Source organism: Oncorhynchus kisutch, linkage group LG24, assembly GCF_002021735.2.
Source record: "Oncorhynchus kisutch isolate 150728-3 linkage group LG24, Okis_V2, whole genome shotgun sequence".
Lineage (NCBI taxonomy): Eukaryota > Metazoa > Chordata > Actinopteri > Salmoniformes > Salmonidae > Oncorhynchus > Oncorhynchus kisutch.
In genome coordinates, this window is record NC_034197.2 from 15,563,575 (window position 1) to 15,587,297 (window position 23,723).

A 23,723-nucleotide genomic window follows, 5' to 3' on the forward strand; every position below is an offset into this window, starting at 1 on the left:
GACTCTATTCTTGTGGTATCAATGATCCTGCTTTGCCAGTGAGTCAAGTGGAACTGTCTGCCAGAGGAGGTGGTTACTCTGGCCAAATATTTACTGCAGTTAATCAATGAAACCAATCACTATAGTGATACAGAGACACAGTGCTACAGGCTTCAACACTGGCTGGTATCCACTCTAAACAGCCCTTCTGTAACACTAGGGTTGTACTAAAGCAGGGTTCCCCAACTGAATTTGGCCTGCAGTGATTGTACATCACCCCCAAAGTTTTCACAAAAAAATGAAATAAGAATATAAACAAATGCTTAAATTTAGTTTGCAGGGCATATAAGACTGTAAAAACAACAGCAAATCCATTCCAAATCATTTTAATTTGGTAAAACTGTTCCAAAGTATTCCTGCACATAATAGAGAGATATACTGTAGATGTGATTGTATATACAAATGCAAGCAAGGTTTGAAATTATTATGTTTTAGTCAAATATGACATCTGTTTGGCCTTATTGCAAACCATTTCAAGTCTAAAAATGATTAAATCTGGTCCCCTGACCATCCATCCGCTCAATAATAAAATTGTCCTGAGGCTGAATCTCCTTGATGATCCCTGTACTATAGTATACATTTTAAGGGAAGTTACTGTATGTTGAGTGAGTAGTAGTAGTAGTAGTAGTAGTAGTAGTAGTAGGCGTAGGCGTAGTAGTAGTAGGCGTAGTAGTAGGCGTAGGCTGAATCTCCTTGATGATCCCTGTACTATAGTATACATTTTAAGGGAAGTTACTGTATGTTGAGTGAGTAGTAGTAGGTGAGTGAGAGTGGTACTTCTTCTTTGCTAGCTTTGACTCATATCTTGTAACTTGGAGCTCTTGGAACAGTTGATATCCTGGAGCTGGTGTGTGGTGTCTCTTTGTGAGAAGAGTAATGATCTGTTTGGCCTTATCAGTACAGCCACCAGCACTTGGTTGTTTGACCAGCTGCCTCAAAGAGAGAGCGAGACAGAAAGGGAGAGTGGGAGAGAGAGAGGGAGGGAGGGAGAGAGAAGAGTGAAAAACAAGTTCCCAGTAGATTGTGAAGATAAATAGCTGCATCATGTTTCTCACAACATTGAACTTCTTGTTTTCTGTCATCTATCACATTACCTCCAATGACACTCATTTTCTGTCCTCATCTACCTTGTATAAATAGTACTCTCATTAGTTCTACCCATAAGCAAATTATTGAATTGTTCATTATCCCCCCCCCCCCTCCTGTTTGTTAAGGAGGCATGAGAGGGGACGAGGGAGAGAGTGAGGGAGGGGCAGTGGAGCTGAGTGGACAGCCACACGCACTCCCTCTCTCTAACACACAGTCAGTGTGAGGGAGTGAGTGACAGAGGTAGAGGCTCCATTCAGTGCTGAGTTGACTCACTCACTGTTGGTCTACTTCCCGCCCCATTAGCTGGCATGCCGCAGAGAAAGAGGAGTTTCACTTTTGGAGCGTATGGCGGGTAAGAGGGAATACGGTTCTCATTTACAGAGCTGAGCTGCTCAAACTACCTCTGCACAGCACTTTTTAGTGTGTGTGTGTGTGTGTGTGTGGGGGGGGGGGGGGGGGGGGGGGGGGGGGGGGCATGTGTCAGCCTGCCTGCTTTTCACCAAGGGATGTGATTTCTGCTTGAATAGATTATTAGTCTTTCCTCTGTGCTTGTTAAAAACCATCCTGTGCTCCCATGTACATTACAATGCAGTTGACCCTGGTTGTGCATTATTTAACATCAGCTATGACAGACACTCAACACCAGCTAAACCCTAGACTGACTGATAGTCCCAGGAAGCTTTGCAGGGTGCAGCGTGGTGAGGAGGGAGAGAACAGTGTTTCAGTAGAAGCTGCACAGACAGGAACTCTGATGGTGTAAAGAACATCGTAGAGTGAGGCAGGCCCATGAGAGCTGAGGGTATGATTGAGTTTGGATTGAATTAGAGTAGACAGTGTGGCTCACTTTGCAGTTAAACACGCACACACACGGACAGGCTGTTAACTGTAAACAAATCAGAGTGTATTTACTCAATCTATCAAGCGATCTTCATTTGATTGACTCTCTTTATGCAAAACGTTGCTTCACTTACAGAGTCTGTATGCAGTTTGTGTGTCGACACGTGTGTTTGTGAAGTCTTCTATGTCTCTGTGTTGTACTGTACAGTATCCTTCCCAATAGCAGCTAAGTGTAGATAGAGCTCTCAGGTGACTGTAGTCTCCCCTCTGACTATACTGGATACTCCCCTATAGACAGAGACTATGTAGGAATTTACACCACATTCAACAGGTGCTCTATGGTATGTATGAATAGCTTCTCTCAAGGACAAGTTGTGGGGGTGTGTCATTCAGTCTGGGCAACCCTGAGGAGTAGAGATTATTCCACTTGCTTGTCGAAAACAGATTGGAAAGAATTAGGAGGATTTTAACTGTAGATCTGTTTGCTATGACAGGAAAATGACTTGGCATAGTTCTTTTTGGTATTGGCCTTGCACTTTGTACTTTTGGCATTTTGATAGGTCTGTCTGATTTCCCGCATCAGCTTATCCTGGCACTTGCATGCCATTGGCATTCACTGTGAGGAATTAAACTATTCTGTTGTCTACAGAGTGGTATTTCCGTGACTCGACTTTGTCTCATTTAAATGTCAGAAGAGCAGCTTCTCAACTCAAAACCAGGGCTTCCAACACCAGTTGTCACACCAATCCTGTAGAGGTGTTTAGTTTCAACTTCATGTAAGATATTTCTTGAGGTACATTTCATGGCTACTGATATTGATATACTATCCTCTCAGAATGTACCAGTCTGTTCACAATCTAACGGATTTAGAGTGGAGCCAGCACCGGGATTCCCCATTAACTATGTTTATGGCATTGGGAAGAAATCTACAGTTGAAGTCGGAAATTTACATACACTTAGGTTGGAGTCATTAAAACTCGTTTTTCAACCACTCCACAAATGTCTTGTTAACAAACTATAGTTTTGCCAAGTCAGTTAGGACATATACTTTGCATGACACAAGTCATATTTCCAACAATTGTGTACAGACAGATTATTTCACTTATAATTCAATGTATCACAATTCCAGTGGGTCAGAAGTTTACATACACTAAGTTGACTGTGTCTTTAAACAGCTTGGAAAATTCCAGAAAATGATGTCATGGCTTTAGAAGCTTCCGATAGGCTAATTGACATAATTCTAGTCAATTGGAGGTGTACCTGTGGATGTATTTCAAGGCCTACCTTCGATCTCAGTGCCTCTTTTCTTGACATCATTGGAAAATCTAAAGAAATCAGCCAAGACCTCAGAATTTTTTTTTAGACCTCCACAACTCTGGTTCATCCTTTGGAGTATTTTCCAAACGCCTGAAGGTACCACGTTCATCTGTACAAACAATAGTACGCAAGTATAAACACCATGGGACCACGCAGCCGTCATACCACTCAGGAAGGATATGCATTCCGTCTCCTAGAGATGAACGTACTTTGGTGCGAAAAGTGCAAATCAATCCCAGAACAACTGCAAAGGACCTTGTGAAGATGCTGGAGGAAACAGGTTCAAAAGTATCTATATCCACAGTAAAACGAGTCCAATATTGACATAACCTGAAAGGCCACTCAGCAAGGTAGAGGCCATTGCGCCAAAACCGGAATAAAAAATGGGGACAAAGATCATACTTTTTGGAGAAATGTCCTCTGGTCTGATGAAACAAAAATAGAACTGTTTGGCCATAATGACCATTGTTATGTTTGGAGGAAAAAGGGGGAGGCTTGCAAGCCAAAGAACATCATCCCAACCGTGAAGCACAGGGGTGGCAGCATCATGTTGTGGGGGTATTTGCTGCAGGAGGGACTTGTGCACTTCACAAAATAGATGGCATCATGAGGCAGGAAAATGATGTGGATATATTGAAGCAACATCTCAAGACATCAGTCAGGAAGTTAAAGCTTGGTTGCAAATGGGTCTTCCAAATGGACAATGACCCCAAGCATGCTTCCAAAGTTGTGGCAAAATAGCTTAAGGACAACAAAGTCAAGGTATTGGAGTGGCCATCAGAAAACCTTGACCTCAATCCTATTGAAAATTTGTGGGCAGAACTGAAAAAGTGTGAGCAAGGAGGCCTACAAACCTGACTCAGTTACACCAGCTCTGTCAGGAGGAATGGGCCAAAATTCACCCAACTTATTGTGGGAAGCTTGTGGAAGGCTATGTGAAATGTTTGACCCAAGTTAAACAATTCAAAGGCAATGCTACCAAATACTAATTGAGTGCATGTAAACTTCTGACCCACTGGGAATGTGATGAAAGAAATAAAAGCTTAAATAATTCTCTCTACTATTATTCTGACATTTCACATTCTTAAATAAAGTGGTGATCCTAACTGACATAAGAAAAAAAAGAAAAAACTGACATTTTTACTAGGATTAAATGTTAGGAATTGTAAAAAAACAAGTTTTTAAAAGTATTTGACTAAGGTGTATGTAAACTTCAGCTGTACATGACACAGTATACATGTCAAGTGTCAGTGTGTAGCGGCTCTGTAACGGTCGTCGTCTGATTGAAGAAGGATCGGACCAAAGCGCAGCGTGGTAAGTGTTCATGATTTTATTGAACACTAGAACAAAAATAACAAAGTGAGAAACAAAACAGTCCTGTCAGGTGCAGACCACTAAACAGAAAACAACTTCCCACAAAACACAGGTGGGAAAAGGCTACCTAAGTATGGTTCCCAATCAGAGGCAACGATAGACGGCTGTCCCTGATTGAGAACCATACCCGGCCAAAACAAAGAAATACAAAGGAGAGGTTTAAATAATGAACATGTAATTGGGGAATTGAAACCAGGTGTGTAAAACAAAGACAAAACAAAAGGAAAATGGCTAGAAGGCCAGTGACGTCGACCGCCGAACGCCGCCTGAGCAAGGAGAGGGACCGACTTTGGCGGAAGTCGTGACAATACATTACAATACCGCTATGTGTTGAGTTCCTTTCTGCCTAGCTGCAAGAGGTTAATGGGGGTGTGGTTTTGGGGGTCACAGTTGAGGCTGTTCTGAGATGATCTTACCAGACGTGTGAATGTAATGCTGATCTGAAGTTCTTAGTAAAAACCCATAAATGTTCATCGGTCTTCTGCTGTCCTTCTTACAATTTGAGATATGTTATATGTATATTCTATGGTGTTGCATTAGACAGTCCTTCTCAGTTCCTCTTTTTTAAGAGGTTTCTTTAGGCCTGTTTTCTCCATGCAGGGGATTTTGTGTTGACTAGACACGGGTTATGGTTTGGTTTCCCCCGATCAAGCCAGCCCAATACATGGTGAGCCATGGTGAGCGTCAGTCATATCCTAAATGAGAGACAGTTACATTTGTTGTCTCTCTGTACTCTCCTCCATGTTGTCTCCTCCATGGTCTCAACCTCAAGCACACATCTTGAAGGGCCCTTCCACATACAGTCTTAATGGGACTCATGAAATAAACGGTGAACTATGTCTTTGTCCCAGATCAGGACACTCTCTCCCCACTGGGCACAGACGTCAGTTCATAATCTATTCCACGTTGGTTCAACATCATTTCATTGAAATTAACAGAAGAGGACGTGGAAACAACATTTTAAATTACGTGGAAACAACATTGATTCAACCAGTGTGTGCCCAGTGCGTTATCTTCCCCATGGCCCAAGATCACAGAACCACAGACAGAGCGGCTGCATGCACTCACTGAGGATTTTTACTCGCCTGTTCGCTTGTCTACAGTGCAATGTAAAGCACTGAGGGAAGAAAAGACTAGGATTAGTGTGTGTAGACCAGGTTTCTCCAACTGGTGGTCTTGTGAATTTTCCTTGTTGGATATAAAAGACTGTAAAAACAGCAGAAAATCAGCAGCAAGTATTCCCACGCATAATAAAGAGACACGGGGGGTGTGTGGTATATGGCCGTTTTATATACCGCAGCTAAGGGCTGTTCTTAAGCACTACGCATCGCGGAGTGCCTGGACACAGCCCGTAGCCATGTTATGTTGGCCATATACCACAAACCCTGAGGTGCTTTATTGCTATTATAAACTGGTTACCAACGTAATTAGAGCAGTAAAAATACATGTTTTTTCATACTCGTGGTATACGGTCTGATATACCATGGCTGTCAGCCAATCAGGGCTCGAACCTCCCAGTTTAAAATATGCTTTAGTCAAATAATATATACGTTTGGGCTTCTTGTGGTCAATTTGCAGTCTACAAATTATTTGTGATTTTGTTATGCACCCCCGATCATCCGCACAATAAAAAAACTGCCCGTGGATGTATGTACATGAGGATCCCTGGTGTAGACTCTGTTCAAGAACAAACAAGTGGAAAGGGTCATTGTTGTGAATGTGGATCAGACCAACAGCAAATGATATTCTAAGCAGTCAGCTGATTTGAGTAGAGCAGCTTCCTCCAATGATATTCCCAGTCAGTTGATGAACAGATGCCTTACAATTTAATGTTGTTTAGGAGCAATATTCATCTACAGTACAAGAACACCCTGTCTCTTCCTTATGAGAGGGTTGTATCCAACCTTTGTGGGTTTTAGTTTTAAATTATTAAATTCTCTAGTCTCTACAGAACACAAAAACAACATGGAGTGGGCGTCTTTTCTTTGTCCTGATGGTCAAGTTTGCATGACAAAAGCTCAGCCAATGATTACATGGGAAGGCAAGGCCTCTTGAGTTTGAGAGACTGTTCAAGTGGCTCTCTCAGGGCAGGGGCAAAACAAACAGGATATCTAGGCCATACAAGAGGGCTGTATTCAAACACTGTGAACAGTATTCATATTCACACTGACATTCACATATTTATTCACAACGGAAAGCTACCCTGCTTTGGAGAAAAAGGGGGAAGCATAGGTTGAACTAGGATGTACAGTGCCTTGCGAAAGTATTCGGCCCCCTTGAACTTTGCGACCTTTTTCCACATTTCGGGCTTCAAACATAAAGATATAAAACTGTATTTTTTGGTGAAGAATCAACAACAAGTGGGACACAATCATGAAGTGGAACGACATTTATTGGATATTTCAAACTTTTTTAACAAATCAAAAACTGAAAAATTGGGCGTGCAAAATTATTCAGCCCCTTTACTTTCAGTGCAGCAAACTCTCTCCAGAAGTTCAGTGAGGATCTCTGAATGATCCAATGTTGACCTAAATGACTAATGATGATAAATACAATCCACCTGTGTGTAATCAAGTCTCCGTATAAATGCACCTGCACTGTGATAGTCTCAGAGGTCCGTTAAAAGCGCAGAGAGCATCATGAAGAACAAGGAACACACCAGGCAGGTCTGAGATACTGTTGTGAAGAAGTTTAAAGCCCGAATTTGGATACAAAAAGATTTCCCAAGCTTTAAACATCCCAAGGAGCACTGTGCAAGCGATAATATTGAAATGGAAGGAGTATCAGACCACTGCAAATCTACCAAGACCTGGCCGTCCCTCTAAACTTTCAGCTCATACAAGGAGAAGACTGATCAGAGATGCAGCCAAGAGGCCCATGATCACTCTGGATGAACTGCAGAGATCTACAGCTGAGGTGGGAGACTCTGTCCATAGGACAACAATCAGTCGTATATTGCACAAATCTGGCCTTTATGGAAGAGTGGCAAGAAGAAAGCCATTTCTTAAAGATATCCATAAAAAGTGTTGTTTAAAGTTTGCCACAAGCCACCTGGGAGACACACCAAACATGTGGAAGAAGGTGCTCTGGTCAGATGAAACCAAAATTGAACTTTTTGGCAACAATGCAAAACGTTATGTTTGGCGTAAAAGCAACACAGCCTGAACACACCATCCCCACTGTCAAACATGGTGGTGGCAGCATCATGGTTTGGGCCTGCTTTTCTTCAGCAGGGACAGGGAAGATGGTTAAAATGGATGGGAAGATGGATGGAGCCAAATACAGGACCATTCTGGAAGAAAACCTGATGGAGTCTGCAAAAGACCTGAGACTGGGACGGAGATTTGTCTTCCAACAAGACAATGATCCAAAACATAAAGCAAAATCTACAATGGAATGGTTCAAAAATAAACATGTCCAGGTGTTAGAATGGCCAAGTCAAAGTCCAGACCTGAATCCAATCAAGAATCTGTGGAAAGAACTGAAAACTGCTGTTCACAAATGCTCTCCATCCAACCTCACTGAGCTCAAGCTGTTTTGCAAGGAGGAATGGGAAAACATTTCAGTCTCTCGATGAGCAAAACTGATAGAGACATACCCCAAGCGACTTACAGCTGTAATCGCAGCAAAAGGTGGCGCTACAAAGTATTAACTTAAGGGGGCTGAATAATTTTGCACGCCCAATTTTTCAGTTTTTGATTTGTTAAAAAAGTTTGAAATATCCAATAAATGTCGTTCCACTTCATGATTGTGTCCCACTTGTTGTTGATTCTTCACAAAAAAATACAGTTTTATATCTTTATGTTTGAAGCCTGAAATGTGGCAAAAGGTCGCAAAGTTCAAGGGGGCCGAATACTTTCGCAAGGCACTGTACATACAGTAGGCTACCCTTAGGGCTAGATTCCTTGCTTAAGATTGATGTAAAAAAAGAAAAAATCCACTGGGGCTGATTTGCTTGATTCTATCTTGCTGCAGCTTTCTACTCCCCTGATTGTGGAGTCAGTGACACATATTTTTAACCTGACGATTATCTCAGGTGCTCTCCCTGGGGTTTGGAAGGCGGCCCGTGTGCTCCCTCTCGAAATTGTCTTGCCTAGCCAAAACCTTTTGAATCATTAATCAACTGTCAGCTTAGACCCTTCCTAGCTACGAGATGTATAGCAACATCTCTGCTGCGACGTTGGTGTTAAATGATGTGGTAAAGGGTATGGATAAGAGGAAGTGCTGCCCTCTTTGACTTATCAAAGGCTTTTGACACTGTTGACTACTCTTTATTGATTCAAAGATTGTCTGTAATCAGTATGGATTATGCCAGCAGCATAGCACCCTGCATACCACTGCTGGCTTGCTTCTGAAGCTAAGCAGGGTTGGTCCTGGTCAGCTCCTGGATGGGAGACCAGATGCTTCCCAAAAAAACCATCACGGTCACCTAATAATCCCCAGTTTACAATTGGCTCATTCATCCCCCTCCTCTCCCCTGTAACTATTCCCCAGGTCGTTGCTGCAAATGAGAACGTGTTCTCAGTCAACTTACCTGGTAAAATAACAGATAAATAAAATAAAGAATGGTGTCATGTAATTGGTTTGAAAATGACTTGACAGAAAGGACATGTGTTTTTTCTGATGGTGTTGAGGTTTCCTTGATTTTACGAAAGGTGTCCCGCAGGGATTGATTTGAGGTCTTGTACTTTTAAATGTATATAAACAATGTTGGTCTATCTACAAAAAAAGTGTAACATACACCTGTATGCAGATTACACTGTTGTGTACGCTATTGCCCCCAAGGTTGACCAGGCTCTTTCAGAGCTTCAATCTGCCTTTATTGTTTTGCAGAAAGCCTTTGTTGAACTGATGATTTATGCATATGTACATTAGATGGTGCCCTCATTGATCGTGTCCCTCTTTTATAAATATCTGGGCATCTGGATTGACGAAAATCTATCTTTCAGAAAGAATGTTGATGAGTTAGTTAAGAAATTATTATTTATAAGGGGATTATGTCATAGGAATAGGTCATGCCAAATCATACCGGTTATAGACTATGGCGATATTGTCTATATGAATGCAGCTGCCACTGTATTGAAGCCATTGGATGCAGTTCATCACACTATGCTTTAATACGGGCGATAGGTTCAGTAGACATCACTGAATTCTGTATTAGAAAATAGGCTGCCCCTCTTTGAAGTCTCGTAGATCGATGCATTGCACTCTTTTTGGTTATACTGTAAAAGCCCTATACAGCATAAACTTTCGCCGTACCCTACTTCATTGATAATTTACAGACATACGAGATACCAGACCCGGCCTCAGGGATGGCTAACTCTGGAGATCCCTTCTATCTCCACTGAGTTAGGTAAATCTCATTTGAGTTTTTTTGCACCTTCTTGTGGAATAATCTCCAAGGCGCTCTAAAATTGGATGAAATGGTGCCTCTAGGGCAGGTATGTCAAACTAATTTTGGTTGTACAGTGCATTCGTATGCAGACACCTAGACTTTTTCCACATTTTGTTACTTTACAGCTGTAATGGCGTTCTTCGTTTGTTGAGAGAGAGTCGGACCGAAATGCAGCGTGGTGGTTAATCATGATCTTTAATAAAGAAAACGGCGATACATGAAATAACTAAATAAATACGAAAACAACAAACGGAACGTGAAACCTAATACAGCCTATCTGGTGAAACTACACAGAGACAGGAACAATCACCCACGAAATACAAAGCGAACTCAGGCTACCTAAATACGGTTCCCAATCAGAGGCAACGAGAAGCACCTGACTCCTGATTGAGAACCGCCTCAGGCAGCCAAGCATATACAACACCCCTAATCAGCCGCGATCCCAAATACTACAAACCCCAATACGAAAATACAATAACATAAACCCATGTCACACCCTGGCCTGAACAAATAATTAAAGAAAACACAAAATACTAAGACCAAGGCGTGACAACAGCCTTATTCTAAAATGGATGAAATAAAACAACTGATCCTCATCAATATACACAAAATACCCCATAATGTCAAAGCGAAAACAGCAAATCTATTAAAAACAAAAAACCTGATTTACATCAGGATTCAGACCCTTTGCTATGAGACTTGAAATTGAGCTCAGGTGCATCCTGCTTCCATTGATCATCCTTGAGTTGTTTCTACAACTTGATTGGAGTCCACCTGTGGTAAATTCAATTGATTTGAGAGGATTTGGAAAGGCACACACCTGTCTATATAAGGTCCCACAATTGACAGTGCATGCAAGAGCAAAAACCAAGCCATGATGTTTGAAGGAATTGTCCGTAGAGCTCCGAGACAGGATTGTGTCGCGGCACAGATCTGGGGATGGGTACCAAAAACTGTCTACAGCATTGAAGGTCCCCAGAACACAGTGGCCTCCATCATTCTTGTTTGAAACCGCCAAGACTCTTCCCTTAACTGGCCGCCCGGCCAAACTGAGCAATCAGGGGAGAAGGGCCTTGGTCAGGGAGGTGACCAATAACCCGATGGTCAATCTGACAGAGCTCTAGAGTTTCTCTGTGGAGATGGGTGAACCTTCCAGAAGGACAACCATCTCTGCAGCACTCCACCAATCAGGTCATTATGGTAGAGTGGCCAGACGGGAGCCACTCCTCAGTAAAAAGCCACATGACAGCCCGATTGGAGTTTACCAAAAGACACTTAAAGGACACAGACCATGATAAACAAGATTCTCTGGTCTGAATAAACCAAGACTGAACTCTTTGGCCTGAATGCCAAGCGTAACATCTGGAGTAAACCTGGCACCGTCCCTACGGTGAAGCATGGTGGTGGCAGCATCATGCTGTGGGGATGTTTTTCAGCGGCAGGGACTGGGAGACTAGTCAGGATAGAGGGAAAGATGAACAGAGCATGTGTTTCTCTGTCTGTCTCAAAGGTGACTGGTCTGATCTGTTATGGCAGGGCTAGCGACAGCACAGACTATCAGCATCGCCATGCTCTGCTCTGGTACCATTGTGTGTTCACAGTCCCAGCTACACTGTACTCCACTGTATTGGAGCATCAATGTGCACATTCAGCCACTTCACTCTCATTTACTCCGTCAATGGGCTCATTCAGCTGCCCACATTATACAGTACAGTCAGCCTGCTGGCCCTGGACCTGGGCTCATTCACTATTGTTGTTGGCCAATATTTGTTTGTCAGACATTGAATGGGAGGATGGTGTGGCATCCATTTGTCCAGAGGCTTTTTGTGTTTTTTTCTCTTTCTAATCTATTTTTATGAGAAGTTTCTATTTCCATCACAGTCATTCTAGTCAGTTGAATAGTGGAAGTGTGGATGATAGAATCAGCTTTATTCCACTTTATTCAAATGCAGAGTTAGGGATTTGGACATGTGGTTGTACTTAATTCTCTGTACTGGACAATGATTATAAAGGTGATTATGATCCAACCATTAATTGATACATTGTGCCCCTGGACTGAGAGGATGGACGTTCAACCCGTTAATTGAACTAAATCGTCTTTGGTATCTTTTAGTTGTCGCTGTATTAGACTAAGCAAAGGTGAGATGATGTTGAAGTTGAAATGGTGCTGGAATAGTGGAGGCAGCTCCTGTTTTCTCTGTGACTTGCGGTAACTCTCTGTTGTTCAAAATCAATAGTTGTTTAGTGGTCGGAAACATTACCTTGCTTGACCATGCTGTAGGTCATGTAACTGTTTGTTACAAGCAATCTGTTTTGTGGACTTCACTTCAAGATGTTGCTCTCCGATTTTGTACTAAAATAAATGTGTGGTTGAATTTATTCTGCCACTGTGTCTTCTTATTGTCTCGGCCTTATAGGCCTATATATCACTAGCAGGTTATAGAGCAAACAACACAGTTCTCACAACACAGGATGTAATATGGCTTTTTTTCTGGATTAGCTTCCCCAGTGATTTTCCCATGCACCACTACTGCATTATTCCAATGTTATTCTGCATTTCAAATGATCATCAAATGAAAAATAGATGGAACAAGTCCTGGTAGTGTTCCTATTCGGTAACCAATACACAGGAGCTAGAAGAAGACCGTTGTTTGAGCTTTCAGCTGAATTCCCTTACAATCCCCTCACGACCTCCTTTGCAATCTTGCCCGGTGATGACTCAATTGCTTAAATTGACTTTATAATAAAGTGTTGGCATAAGTTATTTTAGAAAATGACATTTATATTCTTGCATTTAAAAAAAATTGACAGAGATATGCAAAGCAGTTTTTTTTGCCAAGTGGAATTGTGTGTATTACGCTGTTGCCTGAAGTGACATCCCATGTCACGGTGGAAGCAATGTGAGGGTCCTGCTGTGCTCCTCCTGTGTTTCTCTATGGGACAGTGAATCATCTCACAAATATAAGACAAGGTGGGAAATGGTCAGTTGAAATCTGAGGGACATGTAAAGAGCTAAACTTTAACACTGACAACTTCTTGGATGCTACGCCATTCAAGGTTTGGGCCAGTGTCTCTCTGTGAGACTAGCCTCAAGCTGTCTTTTCCTCACTGTTTCCATGGAAACGACTAGCTTATTTTTAAGCAATAAGGCCTAAGTGGGTGTGGTATATGACCAATATACTGTACCACGGCTAAGGGCTGTTCTTTCACTATCAGTCCCAAGACCCCAGCAAAAATCTGCTTTTCATTTATCTGACTTTCATTTATCTGCTTGTCCAGCCTTAATATTTACCCTCACAATGAAGTGTTGAACTATTTCCTTTTCAGGACAACCAGGGCTACAAGTAGAACACAAGACAATTTGACAGGTCTGCCAAAGCAAAAACCTGATAAAAATGTATTTATATGAATGCTGTAAGTACAAAAATGGTTTTCTCAGTGGAAAATGAATATCCAACTAGTCAGTGACAACTGTGTGGAGTTTGTGACAGCAACTATGTGAGCTTATTACATAATACTGTGATCTTCTATGTATAAGAACTCCTTACCTTTTAATGACTCTTGTGTAGTTTGTGAGCATCATAGAGCAAAACATGTTACACGTGCATGTTCGTGGGAGTCTCAGCTTTTCATAGATTTTAGTAGTTTGTAGCTCAAACCATTCTGACTCTACAGATGTTTTTGTAAAAAAAAAAAGAACCTTCCCCGGGCCCCTTCGGGATCCGCCCTTGTCTCACAAACACCGCTCTTGCTAAGCCCCCACTAATCACACATACAGTTGAAGTCAGAAGTTTACATACACTTAGGTTGGAGTCATTAAAACTCGTTTTTCAACCACTCCACAAATTTCTTGTTAACAAACTATAGTTTTGGCAAGTCGGTTAGGACATCTACTTTGTGAATGACAAGTCATTTTTCCAACAATTGTTTACAGACAGATTATTTCACTGTATCACAATTCCATTGGGTCAGAAGTTTACATACACTAAGTTGCCTTTAAACAGCTTGGAAAATTACAGAGAATGATGTCATTGTCAGGCATATGTGTATAGGTGGCAGGGAAGTCAGGCGCAGGAGAGTCAAACGGAGTGTAAAATGGAGTCTTTTAATAATGTCATAATAACATGCTCCATAACACTAAAGAAGAAAAGAACATAAACAAATATGGGTACACTACACTGACAATAACCAATCTCTGACAAAGACATGAGGGGAAACAGAGGGTTAAATACACAACAGGTAATGAATGGGATTGAAAACAGGTGTGTGGGAAGACGAGACGAAACCAATGGAAAATGAAAAATGGATCAATGATGGCTAGAAGACCGGTGACGTCGAACGCCGAGCACCGCCCGAACAAGGAGAGGCAACGACTTCGGCAGAAGTCGTGACAGTCATGGCTTTAGAAGCTTCTGATAGGTTAATTGACATAATTTGAGTCAATTGGAGGTGTACCTGTGGATATATTTCAAGGCCTACCTTCAAACTCAGTGCCTCTTTGCTTGACATCATGGGAAAATCTAAAAGAAATCAGCCAAATCCTCAGAAAAAAAATTGCTGCAGGAGGGACTGGTGCACTTCAGAAAATAGATGACATCATGATGCAGGAAAATTATTTGGATATATTGAAGCAACACCTCAAGACATAAGTCATCAGTCAGAAGACCCATTTGCGACCAAGTTCAAGTTTGGTCGCAAATGGGTCTTCCAAATGGACAATGACCCTATGCATACTTCCAAAGTTGTGGAAAAATAGCTTAAAGACAGCAAAGTCAAGGTATTGGAGTGGCCATCACAAAGCCCTGACCTCAACCCTATAGAAAATGTGTGGGCAGAACTGAAAAAGCGTGTACGAGCAAGGAGGCCTACAAACCTGACTCAGTTACACTAGCTCTCAGGAGGAATGGGCCAAAATTCACCCAACTTATTGTGGGAAGCTTGTGGAAGGCTACCTGAAATGTTTGACCCAGGTTAAACAATTTTAAAGGCAATGCTACCAAATACTAATTGAGTGTATGTAAACTTCTGTTCCACTGGAAATGTGATGAAAGAAATAAAAGCTGAAATAAATCACTCTCTCTACTATTATTTTAACATTTCACATTCTTAAAATAAAGTGATGTTCCTAACTGACACAAGACAGGGAATTTTTACTAGGATTATTTGTCAGGAATTGTGAAAAACTGAGTTTAAATGTAGTTGGCTAAGGTGTATGTAAACTTCTGACTTGAACTGTACCACTGGTTGGTACCAACAGATGCTAGAAATATACAAATCTAATGGTACAACCCAGAAGTCTGTAGCTCAAAACCTATGTTTTAGACGGTTTAGAAGTCCTAAATCACGCCAGCATGATGGTGGGACTCATTGGGTTAAGATACCGAACTGTGGAGGAGAGGCATGAAGAAACAGTATTCTTGCTTGGATCAGGTGTATTTTTCACCCTCTTAGCTGTTTCACACCACCTGCAGATCTGCAGTCCATGTGTGTATTTACCTGAGCTCTACTCAACCATGACTTCTTACTTTAACAAGAGACTTTACTAAAGCCACAGTACATCTTTGCTTGGGGGCCATGTGGTGCAAAGCGTGTTAGGTTGGACATGGCCAGGCAAACAGGCTGAGAATGTGAAAATACAGTATGACTCAGACTCGTATTATAATGCATATGCTGCCTTGCCAAAAACACTCCATCCTGCTCGGAGTCAGAGAGACAAACAGAAAGTACTGTTGTCCTGCTGATAAAGGTGAACGTATCACCATTTAGTGCATGGGTGTCAAACTCATTCCATGGAGGGCCTAGTGTCAGTTAAGACCTAGACAACCAGGTGAGTGGAGTTCCTTACCAATCAGTGACCTTAATTCATAAATCAAGTACAAGGGAGGAGCAAACACCCGCAGACACTTGGCCCTCAGTGGAATGCGTTTGACACATGTGATTTAGTGTCAGCACTTTTCTATTCGAAACCCAGCCCAAGGTAAGGCTAGCTTTGTGTTGCTAGTGGAATTCCACTCTGTGCTGGTAGCAGTGATATTGAATCAGATAAAAGGTCAGGTTTCATTATTGTGGGAACATTTACACTTTTTCAGTTGATAACATTATACCTCCAACATAATGATAACATTATAGCTGACATAAGGCTATCATATATTAATACGTGTATTTTCATTTATGATAGTAAACAAATGTTTACAGTTTCTTCTCCAGAGTAGTTTCTCATTCCCTTTGTATTGGCCTCACCCTCAACCCAGTTAATAAAACTAGGGCAATTATCCTGTCAAGTAAAGTAGGCTACACCTTACACTACATAAGTACACGCTATGTACACAAACACTCACACCCCCTACATACACCTCACACTTCAATAACAAGAATGAAAATGAGCAGCTTCATGTCCTTATCTGTCAACATGTCTTCTTCAGTTTGTCAAATGTTGCCTAACAAATATTTAGTGTAGGCCTAGCGACATGTTTGACAGTGTGTAGCTTAGTGTTTAGAGAGAGGTCAGAGTCTTGTTTTAAAGTGAACCAAAGCTTGTGTTTGCACTAGCTTTGCAACCCATGTTCGTCTCCTCACATTGTTAAGCTGAGCAACCCCCTTTCTGATGGAAAATAGAACAGGACAGAACATATTCCCAGCAGGTATTTTAGGTTGGAGCCTGCATTGACCAAGAATCTAGCCGCACCCTGGCTTGATTTCATTTTATGGGAATTCCAGGCAACCTGAGAATGGGTGGGACCCACAATTTTTTAAGATTAGAAAATATTATGCTTGTGATGCTCATGAAGCCTGCACTACAATTCTTAACATAATATCCCGATGCAGTTAATGCTTACTCCTTCCAAGCAGTTTAATAATTTATTCTACCAAAGGAAATGTATGTATTTTTTGTACTGTATACAATGTTATAACTACAGCACACATGTCAGGCATAGAGCACCCTCAGGACTATTGTCACAACATGACAATAGTCCTCCTTTAAGAATGAGAAGGACAGTGATTAGTGAAAGTACCTTTACCAATCGTCTTACCCCTCTGGATGATTGTCCCTTTCCCCTCAGTGAGGCTGTATTTTCTTTCTTTCTTTTTCTTTTCTTTTTGTACCTTTTTCACCCCAATTTCTTGATATCCAATTAGTAGTTACGGTGTTGTCTCATCGCTGCAACTCCTGTACGGACTCGGGAGAGGCGAAGGTCGAGAGCCACGCGTCCTCCAAAACACGACTCTGTTGCACCAATGTGATGGAGGAAACACTGTACAACTGGCGACCGAAGTCAGCGTGCATAGGCCTGGGCCGCCACAAGGAGTCGCTAGAGCACGATGGGACAAGGACATCCAGGCCGGCCAAACCCTCCCCTAACCCGGAAGATGCTGGGCCAATTGTGCGCCGCCTCATGGGTCTCCCGGTCGCGGCCAGCTGTGACACAGCCTGGGATTGAACCCAGGCTTAGACCGCTGCGCCACGCGGGAGGCGAGGCAGTATATTCTGAGAAAGAGGTAGTTGCTTTAAGGATTTTATTAGTTCTGTAAAGTGACCACATGGGTCTTTCCTCAAACGGAACAAAATATCAGTACATGATTAAATAAGGCTGTGGATATTGCGTGTGCTCCCTCTCCGGGCCTCTAAGTCACCAGGCTCATTATGGTGCACACCTGTCACCATGGTTACGCACATAATGACACTTACCTTGATTACCTGCCCTATATGTAACTCTCTTTGGTTTCTTTATTATTGTTTCTGTTTCATGTCTGTGCGTTGTTCGTGTTTCGTATTATGTTTCGTTTATTGATTAAATCACTCACTCCATGAAGTTGCTTCCTGACTCTCAGTGCACATCGTTACAGTGGAAGTAATACTGTATCCTATTCTATGACATCAGTATTTCAATCAACCATGTCTATATTTACATGCATTTTAGTCATTTAGCTAGAGTGACTTACAGTTAGTGCAGTATTTCCAGTGGAAAATGCCTGTTGTGTCCATTCATCTTTGAAAAACCTTTGAGTTTTGCTGAAAGATTGAGCCTATAGACAAGGCTGAAGGTGAAAACGGTGTGCATGACATTGATTGATTTGTTTGTTTTTGCTTGCAGTTTGTACAAAAAAACAAGTCTGGCTCAAGTGATATATACAGTGCCTTCAGAAAGTATTCACAACCCTTGAATTTTTCCACAATGTGTTGTGTTACAGTCTGCATTTAAAATGTATCAAATGTAGATTGTGTGTAAGTCAAAATGGAATTATGTTTTAGAAATTAAAAGCTGAAATGTCTTGAGTCAATAAGTATTCAACCTCTTTGTTATGGCAAGCCTAAATGACTTCAGTAGTAAACATTTGCTTAACAAATCAGATAAGTTGCATGTGCAATAATGGTGTTTAACATGATTTTTGAATAACTACCCCATCTCTGTACCCAACACATGCTGTACAGTGCATTCGGAAAGTATTTAGACACCTTGACTTTTTCCCCAAAAATTTACACACAATACCACGTAATTATAAAGTGAAAACCGATTTTTATAAATGTTTGCAGATTTATTAAAAACAAACTGAAATGTTTACACAATTATTCAGACCCTTTACTCGATACTTTGTTGAAGCACCTTTGACAGCGATTACAGCCTTGAGTCATCTTGGGTATGATGCTACAAGCTTGGCACACCTGTATTTGGGGAGTGTCTCCCATTCTTCTCTGCAGATCCTCTCAAGCTCTGTCAGGTTGGATGGGGAGCGTCGCTGCACAGCTATTTTCAGGTCTCTCCAGAGATGTTCAATCGGGTTTAAGTCCGGGCTCTGGCTGGGCAACTCAAGGACATTCAGAGACTTGTCCCGAAGCCACTCCTGTGTTGTCTTGGCTGTATGCTTAGGGTTGTTGTACTGTTGGAAGGTGTACTTTCACCCCAGTCTGAGGTCCTGAGTGCTCTGGAGCAGGTTTTCACCAAAGATCTCTCTGTACTTTGCTCTGTTCATCTTTCCCTCGATCCTGACTAGTCTCCCTGCCACTGAAAAACATCCCTACAGCATAATGCTGCCACCACCATGCTTCACCGTAGGGATGGTGCCAGGTTTCCTCCAGATGTGACTCTTGACATTCAGGCCAAAGAGTTCAATCTTGGTTTCATCAGACCATAGAATCTTGTTTCTCATGGTCTGAGTGTCTTTAGGTGCCTTATGGAAAACTCCAACCGGGCTGTCGTGCCATTTACTGAGGAGTGGCTTCCGTCTAGCCACTCTACCATAAATGCCTGATTGGTGGAGTGCTGCAGAGATGGTTGTCCTTCTGGAAGGTTCTCCCATCTCCACAGAGGAACTCTGGAGCTCTGTCAGAGTGACCATCGGGTTCTTGGTCACCTCACTTGGTCACCTCACTGACAAAGGCCTTTCTCCCCTGATTTCTCAGTTTGGCCGGGTGGCCAGCTATAGGAAGAATCTTGGTGGTTCCAAACTTCTTCCATTTAATAATGATGGAGGCCACTGTGTTCTTGGGGACCTTCAATGCTGCAGAAATGTTTTGGTACCCTTCCACAGATCTGTGCCTCGATACAATCCTGTCTCGGGGCTCTACAGACAATTCTTTCAACCTCATGGCTTGGTTTTTGCTCTGATGTGCACTGTCAATTGTGGGACATTTATATAGACAGATGTGTGACTTTCCAAATCATATCCAATGAAAGGAATTTACCATAGGTGGACTCCAATCAAGTTGTATAAACAGCTCAAGGATGATCAATGGGAACAGGATGCACCTGAGCTCTCATAGCTAAGGGTCTGAATACTTACTTTGTCGTTATGGGGTATTGTGTGTAGATTGAGGATTTTTTTATTTTAATCCATTTTAGAATAAAGCTGTAACGTAACAAAATTTGGTAAAAGTGAAGGGGCAGAATTTCAAGCACAGATTCAATGACAGTCCAGAGGTTTTCCAATGCCTCGCAAAGAAGGGCACCAATTGGTAGATATGTAAAAAAATAAAAATAAAAAAATAAAGCAGACATTGAACATCCGTTTGTTATTAATTACATTTTGGATGGTGTATCAATACACCCAGTCACTACAAAGATACAGGCGTCCTTCCTAACTCAGATGACAGAGAGGAAGGAAACCCCTCAGGGATTTCACCATGAGGCCAATGGGGATTTTAAACCAGTTACAGAGTTAAATGGCTGTGATAGGAGAACTGATGATGGATCAACAACATTGTAGTTACTCCACTATACTAATCTAATTGACAGAGTGAAAAGAAGGATGCCCGTACAGAATAAAAATATTCCAAAACATGCATCCTGTTAGCAACAAAGTCATACTGAAAAAAATGTGGCAAGGAAATTTACTTTTTGTCCTGAATACAACGTGTTATGTTTGGGGCAAATCCAATACAACACATTACTGAGTACCACTCCTCAAATTTTGGTGGTGGCTGCATCATGTTATGGATATGCTTGTCATCTGTAAGGACTAGGGAGTTTGAGGATAAAAAGAAAAATAATAGAGCTAAGTCCTAGATGAAAACCTGGTTCAGTCTGCTTTCCATCAGACAACTCCATCTTTCAGCAGGAATATAACCTAAAACACAAGGCCAGATATACACTGGAGTTACTTACCAAGACAACATTGAATGTTTCTGAGTGGCCTAGTTAAATTGGCTTGAAAATCTATCACAAGACTTGAAAATGACTGTCTAGCAATGATCAACAACCAACTTGACAGAGCTTGAATAATTTAAAAGAATAATGGGCAAATATTGTACAATCCAGGTTGGAAAAGTTCTTAAGAGACTTACCCAGAAAGCTGTAATGGCTTCCAAAGGTGATTCTGACATGTATTGACTCAGGGGGTAGAATAATTATCTAATAAAATATATTAGTGTTTCATTTGACCATTTAATGGATTAGATGGATTAGATAGATTTAAAAAAAATCTTCTTCCATAGATCTTTGACAAAAAACGGACATACATTTTAATCCCACTTTGTAACACAACAAAATGTGGAAAAAGTCAAGGGGTGTGAATACTTTTTGAAGGCATTTTAGGCCTATCTTGTGATGCAAAGAGGTCAACCATCAGAATGTTCATACCAGCTCTATTTCCAGTAATGGTACTGGGATTCCTGGGATGTAAGTTGGGTTGTGAGTCCATAGAAAATGCAGACGATTCCTGGTGACAGAATAGACAGAGATCCATGGAAAGATGAGTAAGAGGCCTGGATTCCTGAAACTCCACTGGGAGTCTGGGTGGAGTCCCAAAATGGCACCCTATTCCCTACATAGTGCACTTCTTTTGTCCAGTCATATGGGCCCTGGTGAAAAGTAGCATACTATATAGGGAATAGGGTGCCATTTGGGATGTGACCCTGGACATCTGATCATGGACTGTCATCCCAGTAGGGGGGAAACATTAGCGTGAGATCAGATCCACAGTAGAGGAGACAGCTGTAGGAGGTCGTTTAGACATCTTAAACATCCCACTCACTAGTTCCCAACAATCACTACAGAGCACCAACTCCTTAGTCATGCTAGTCCTGGAGGTCCTGGAGAATAGACTGTAGGAGTCCAAAAGCAAGACTGGGCCAGATCAAAAAATGTGTTTGTGTACCAAGTCCCATTGTACCATCTACTGACATAAATTGAGAATCACAGGCTGGCAGTTGATTTAATTCACATCCACGGTGTATCATTTGATCATATGACTAGAGCCATATGAACACCACTGGTTTCAAAAAGTCACATGAAGCTCAGGAGGTCTTTAGGAAGTCCTGGTCATGCGAGCATGCTTTGTTTGAAAGACGGGTGCCGATTCAGTAATGGAACAAGTGGAGTTTGTGTCGGGAAATGCAGGACTGGCACCGATCCCTACAAGTGCCACTTAGTCATTTAGAGTACCTGCTACTCCCCAACGCATTTTCTGTATTATAGTGTTTACGGCACTGAGCTGAAATGGCCATGTTTACTGAAATGAAGTAGTGCTGTACACCATCCTTTTTCTCAGCTCAAACTTAAAAGCAATGTATTGTGTAGCCAAGCAGACTGCTGTACTCCCTGTGAGATCAATAGAATACCTTATGTATAGCACTGTCTCTCTTTGTTAGAAAACAAAAAAACATTAACTATTCATGTTGGTGCCAGTGCTCTTGTCTCTTGGGTTACCCCACATTACAGTGGTTGATTAAAATAGATTGAGAAAGCTGGATTGTGAGAAGCAGCATTGGTACAAATGTCCGTTTTAGACATCTATTCTATAACTGTGGATCACAAGGACAGTATTAAACATTATTACAGTAAATGGATAATAGAGGCAGCAGCTAGACTAACTCTCACCTCTCTCTCTCTCTCTCTCTTTTCAGAGTGGACAAGACTTTCTCCAGGGCCAGAAGCATATGGTGAGTTCCTCTTCTTCTGATTCTGCGTCATGTAGTATCAGTTACACTGCAACTTAAGGACAACTTATTGTATGTGAAGGATACATACAGGCAGGGCTCGAAACGAACTGTTCTCATTGATAGCACGGTTGTGCCTAACTTCAAAAAGTAAGGAGCACCAGACAAAATTTAGGAGCACCAGAAAAAAAGACTATTTTTACTGAAAATGACTGTCCTGTCCATTCTCAATTTTCATCAGTTGTTACCTTGATTATGTAGAACGCATCACAAGAGAGTGGGAAAGACAGAATAAAAACTACTTTTAATAATTGTATTCAAAAGTGCAACAACAAACCTATTTATTTAGGGCGTGTTCATAAATTCACTCTGGCTATCTACTCCGATTTCAGAGCACTCTCGTCTGAGTGTGCCAGAGCACAGAATAACTGATGAATTTAGGAACGTTCAACACCCGTTGAATATGGCCAGTGTCAGTAAACATTGGCAAAAAAAGCATAATTAAATTGTTGACAGAAGCACAGTTACAGTCACCAACGCTCTGGATAACATGAAAACAGCCTAACCAGCTCTGCTACGGTGAGTAAAATGGTTAGAGTGGGGTGTTCTCTAATTTATGTCTGGAAATAGCTAGCTAACTTTAGCCAGTTAGCTTGGGTGTTAGACTGCTGTTGTTGTCAGAACGCTCAGATCAACCCTACTCCTCGGTCAGAGCGTCCAGAGTGTGCTCTAAATGCTCCAAGAGCCATCTGACAAAGCTCTGAATGTAGGAATGCCCAGACCACACACTGAGCGTTCTCTGGCACTCCAGAGTGAATTTACGAACGCACCCATAGATTATTAGTTTTGGACAGACAAATGTAACGTACAAAACAGAAGTTTGATTGTATTCAAAAGTGCAAAATAATATGTATATAGGTGATTAAAATAACTTTTATTGTATTTAAGTGCAACTGCAAACTGGAAACTGTTATACATTACTGCATTTAGCGAACAGATAATAATAATAATAAACATAATACAAAACTATGTAATAAAATGAATGTTGTAAAAAAGCAACAAGCTGACTATGAACTGACACTTAATTAAATACATGTTTAGTCTCCTCTCACAATGACTAATCGATTTCTTAGATCTAGAATGTAGCTAATAAATCAACTAGCTTTTAGGGTTTGGACGTCCTAAGGAACCGGGATAACACTAACCCTCTTCCCGTATAGTAGCAATAATGTTTGCACAGGACATCACGTTTCCAAGTGTGGAGTTGATTTGTCATAAATGTTTTTTTCTGGGTGAGTA

General features: G+C 41.5%; 1 protein-coding gene across 18 annotated transcripts in view; it reads left to right on the forward strand.

The window, feature by feature from the left end:
* Positions 1-23,723, forward strand: part of LOC109869428 (rap1 GTPase-activating protein 1-like) — a 108,959-nt gene that overhangs the window by 26,287 nt on the left and 58,949 nt on the right. For 11 of the 18 annotated variants that reach the window (XR_004205261.1, XR_004205262.1, XR_004205264.1 and 8 more), the window contains exons 1-2: positions 1,345-1,480; positions 22,392-22,427. Coding sequence is in view for 9 of the 18 variants with exons in the window: in XM_031803899.1 (XP_031659759.1) it covers positions 1,437-1,480; positions 22,392-22,427 (80 nt within the window). In the remaining 9 variants the exon portion in view is untranslated. Of the gene's footprint in view, positions 1-1,344; positions 1,481-22,391; positions 22,428-23,605; positions 23,717-23,723 lie in introns of those variants that run through there. The other 7 variants (XR_004205265.1, XR_004205266.1, XM_031803913.1 and 4 more) reach the window with 3 other exon arrangements.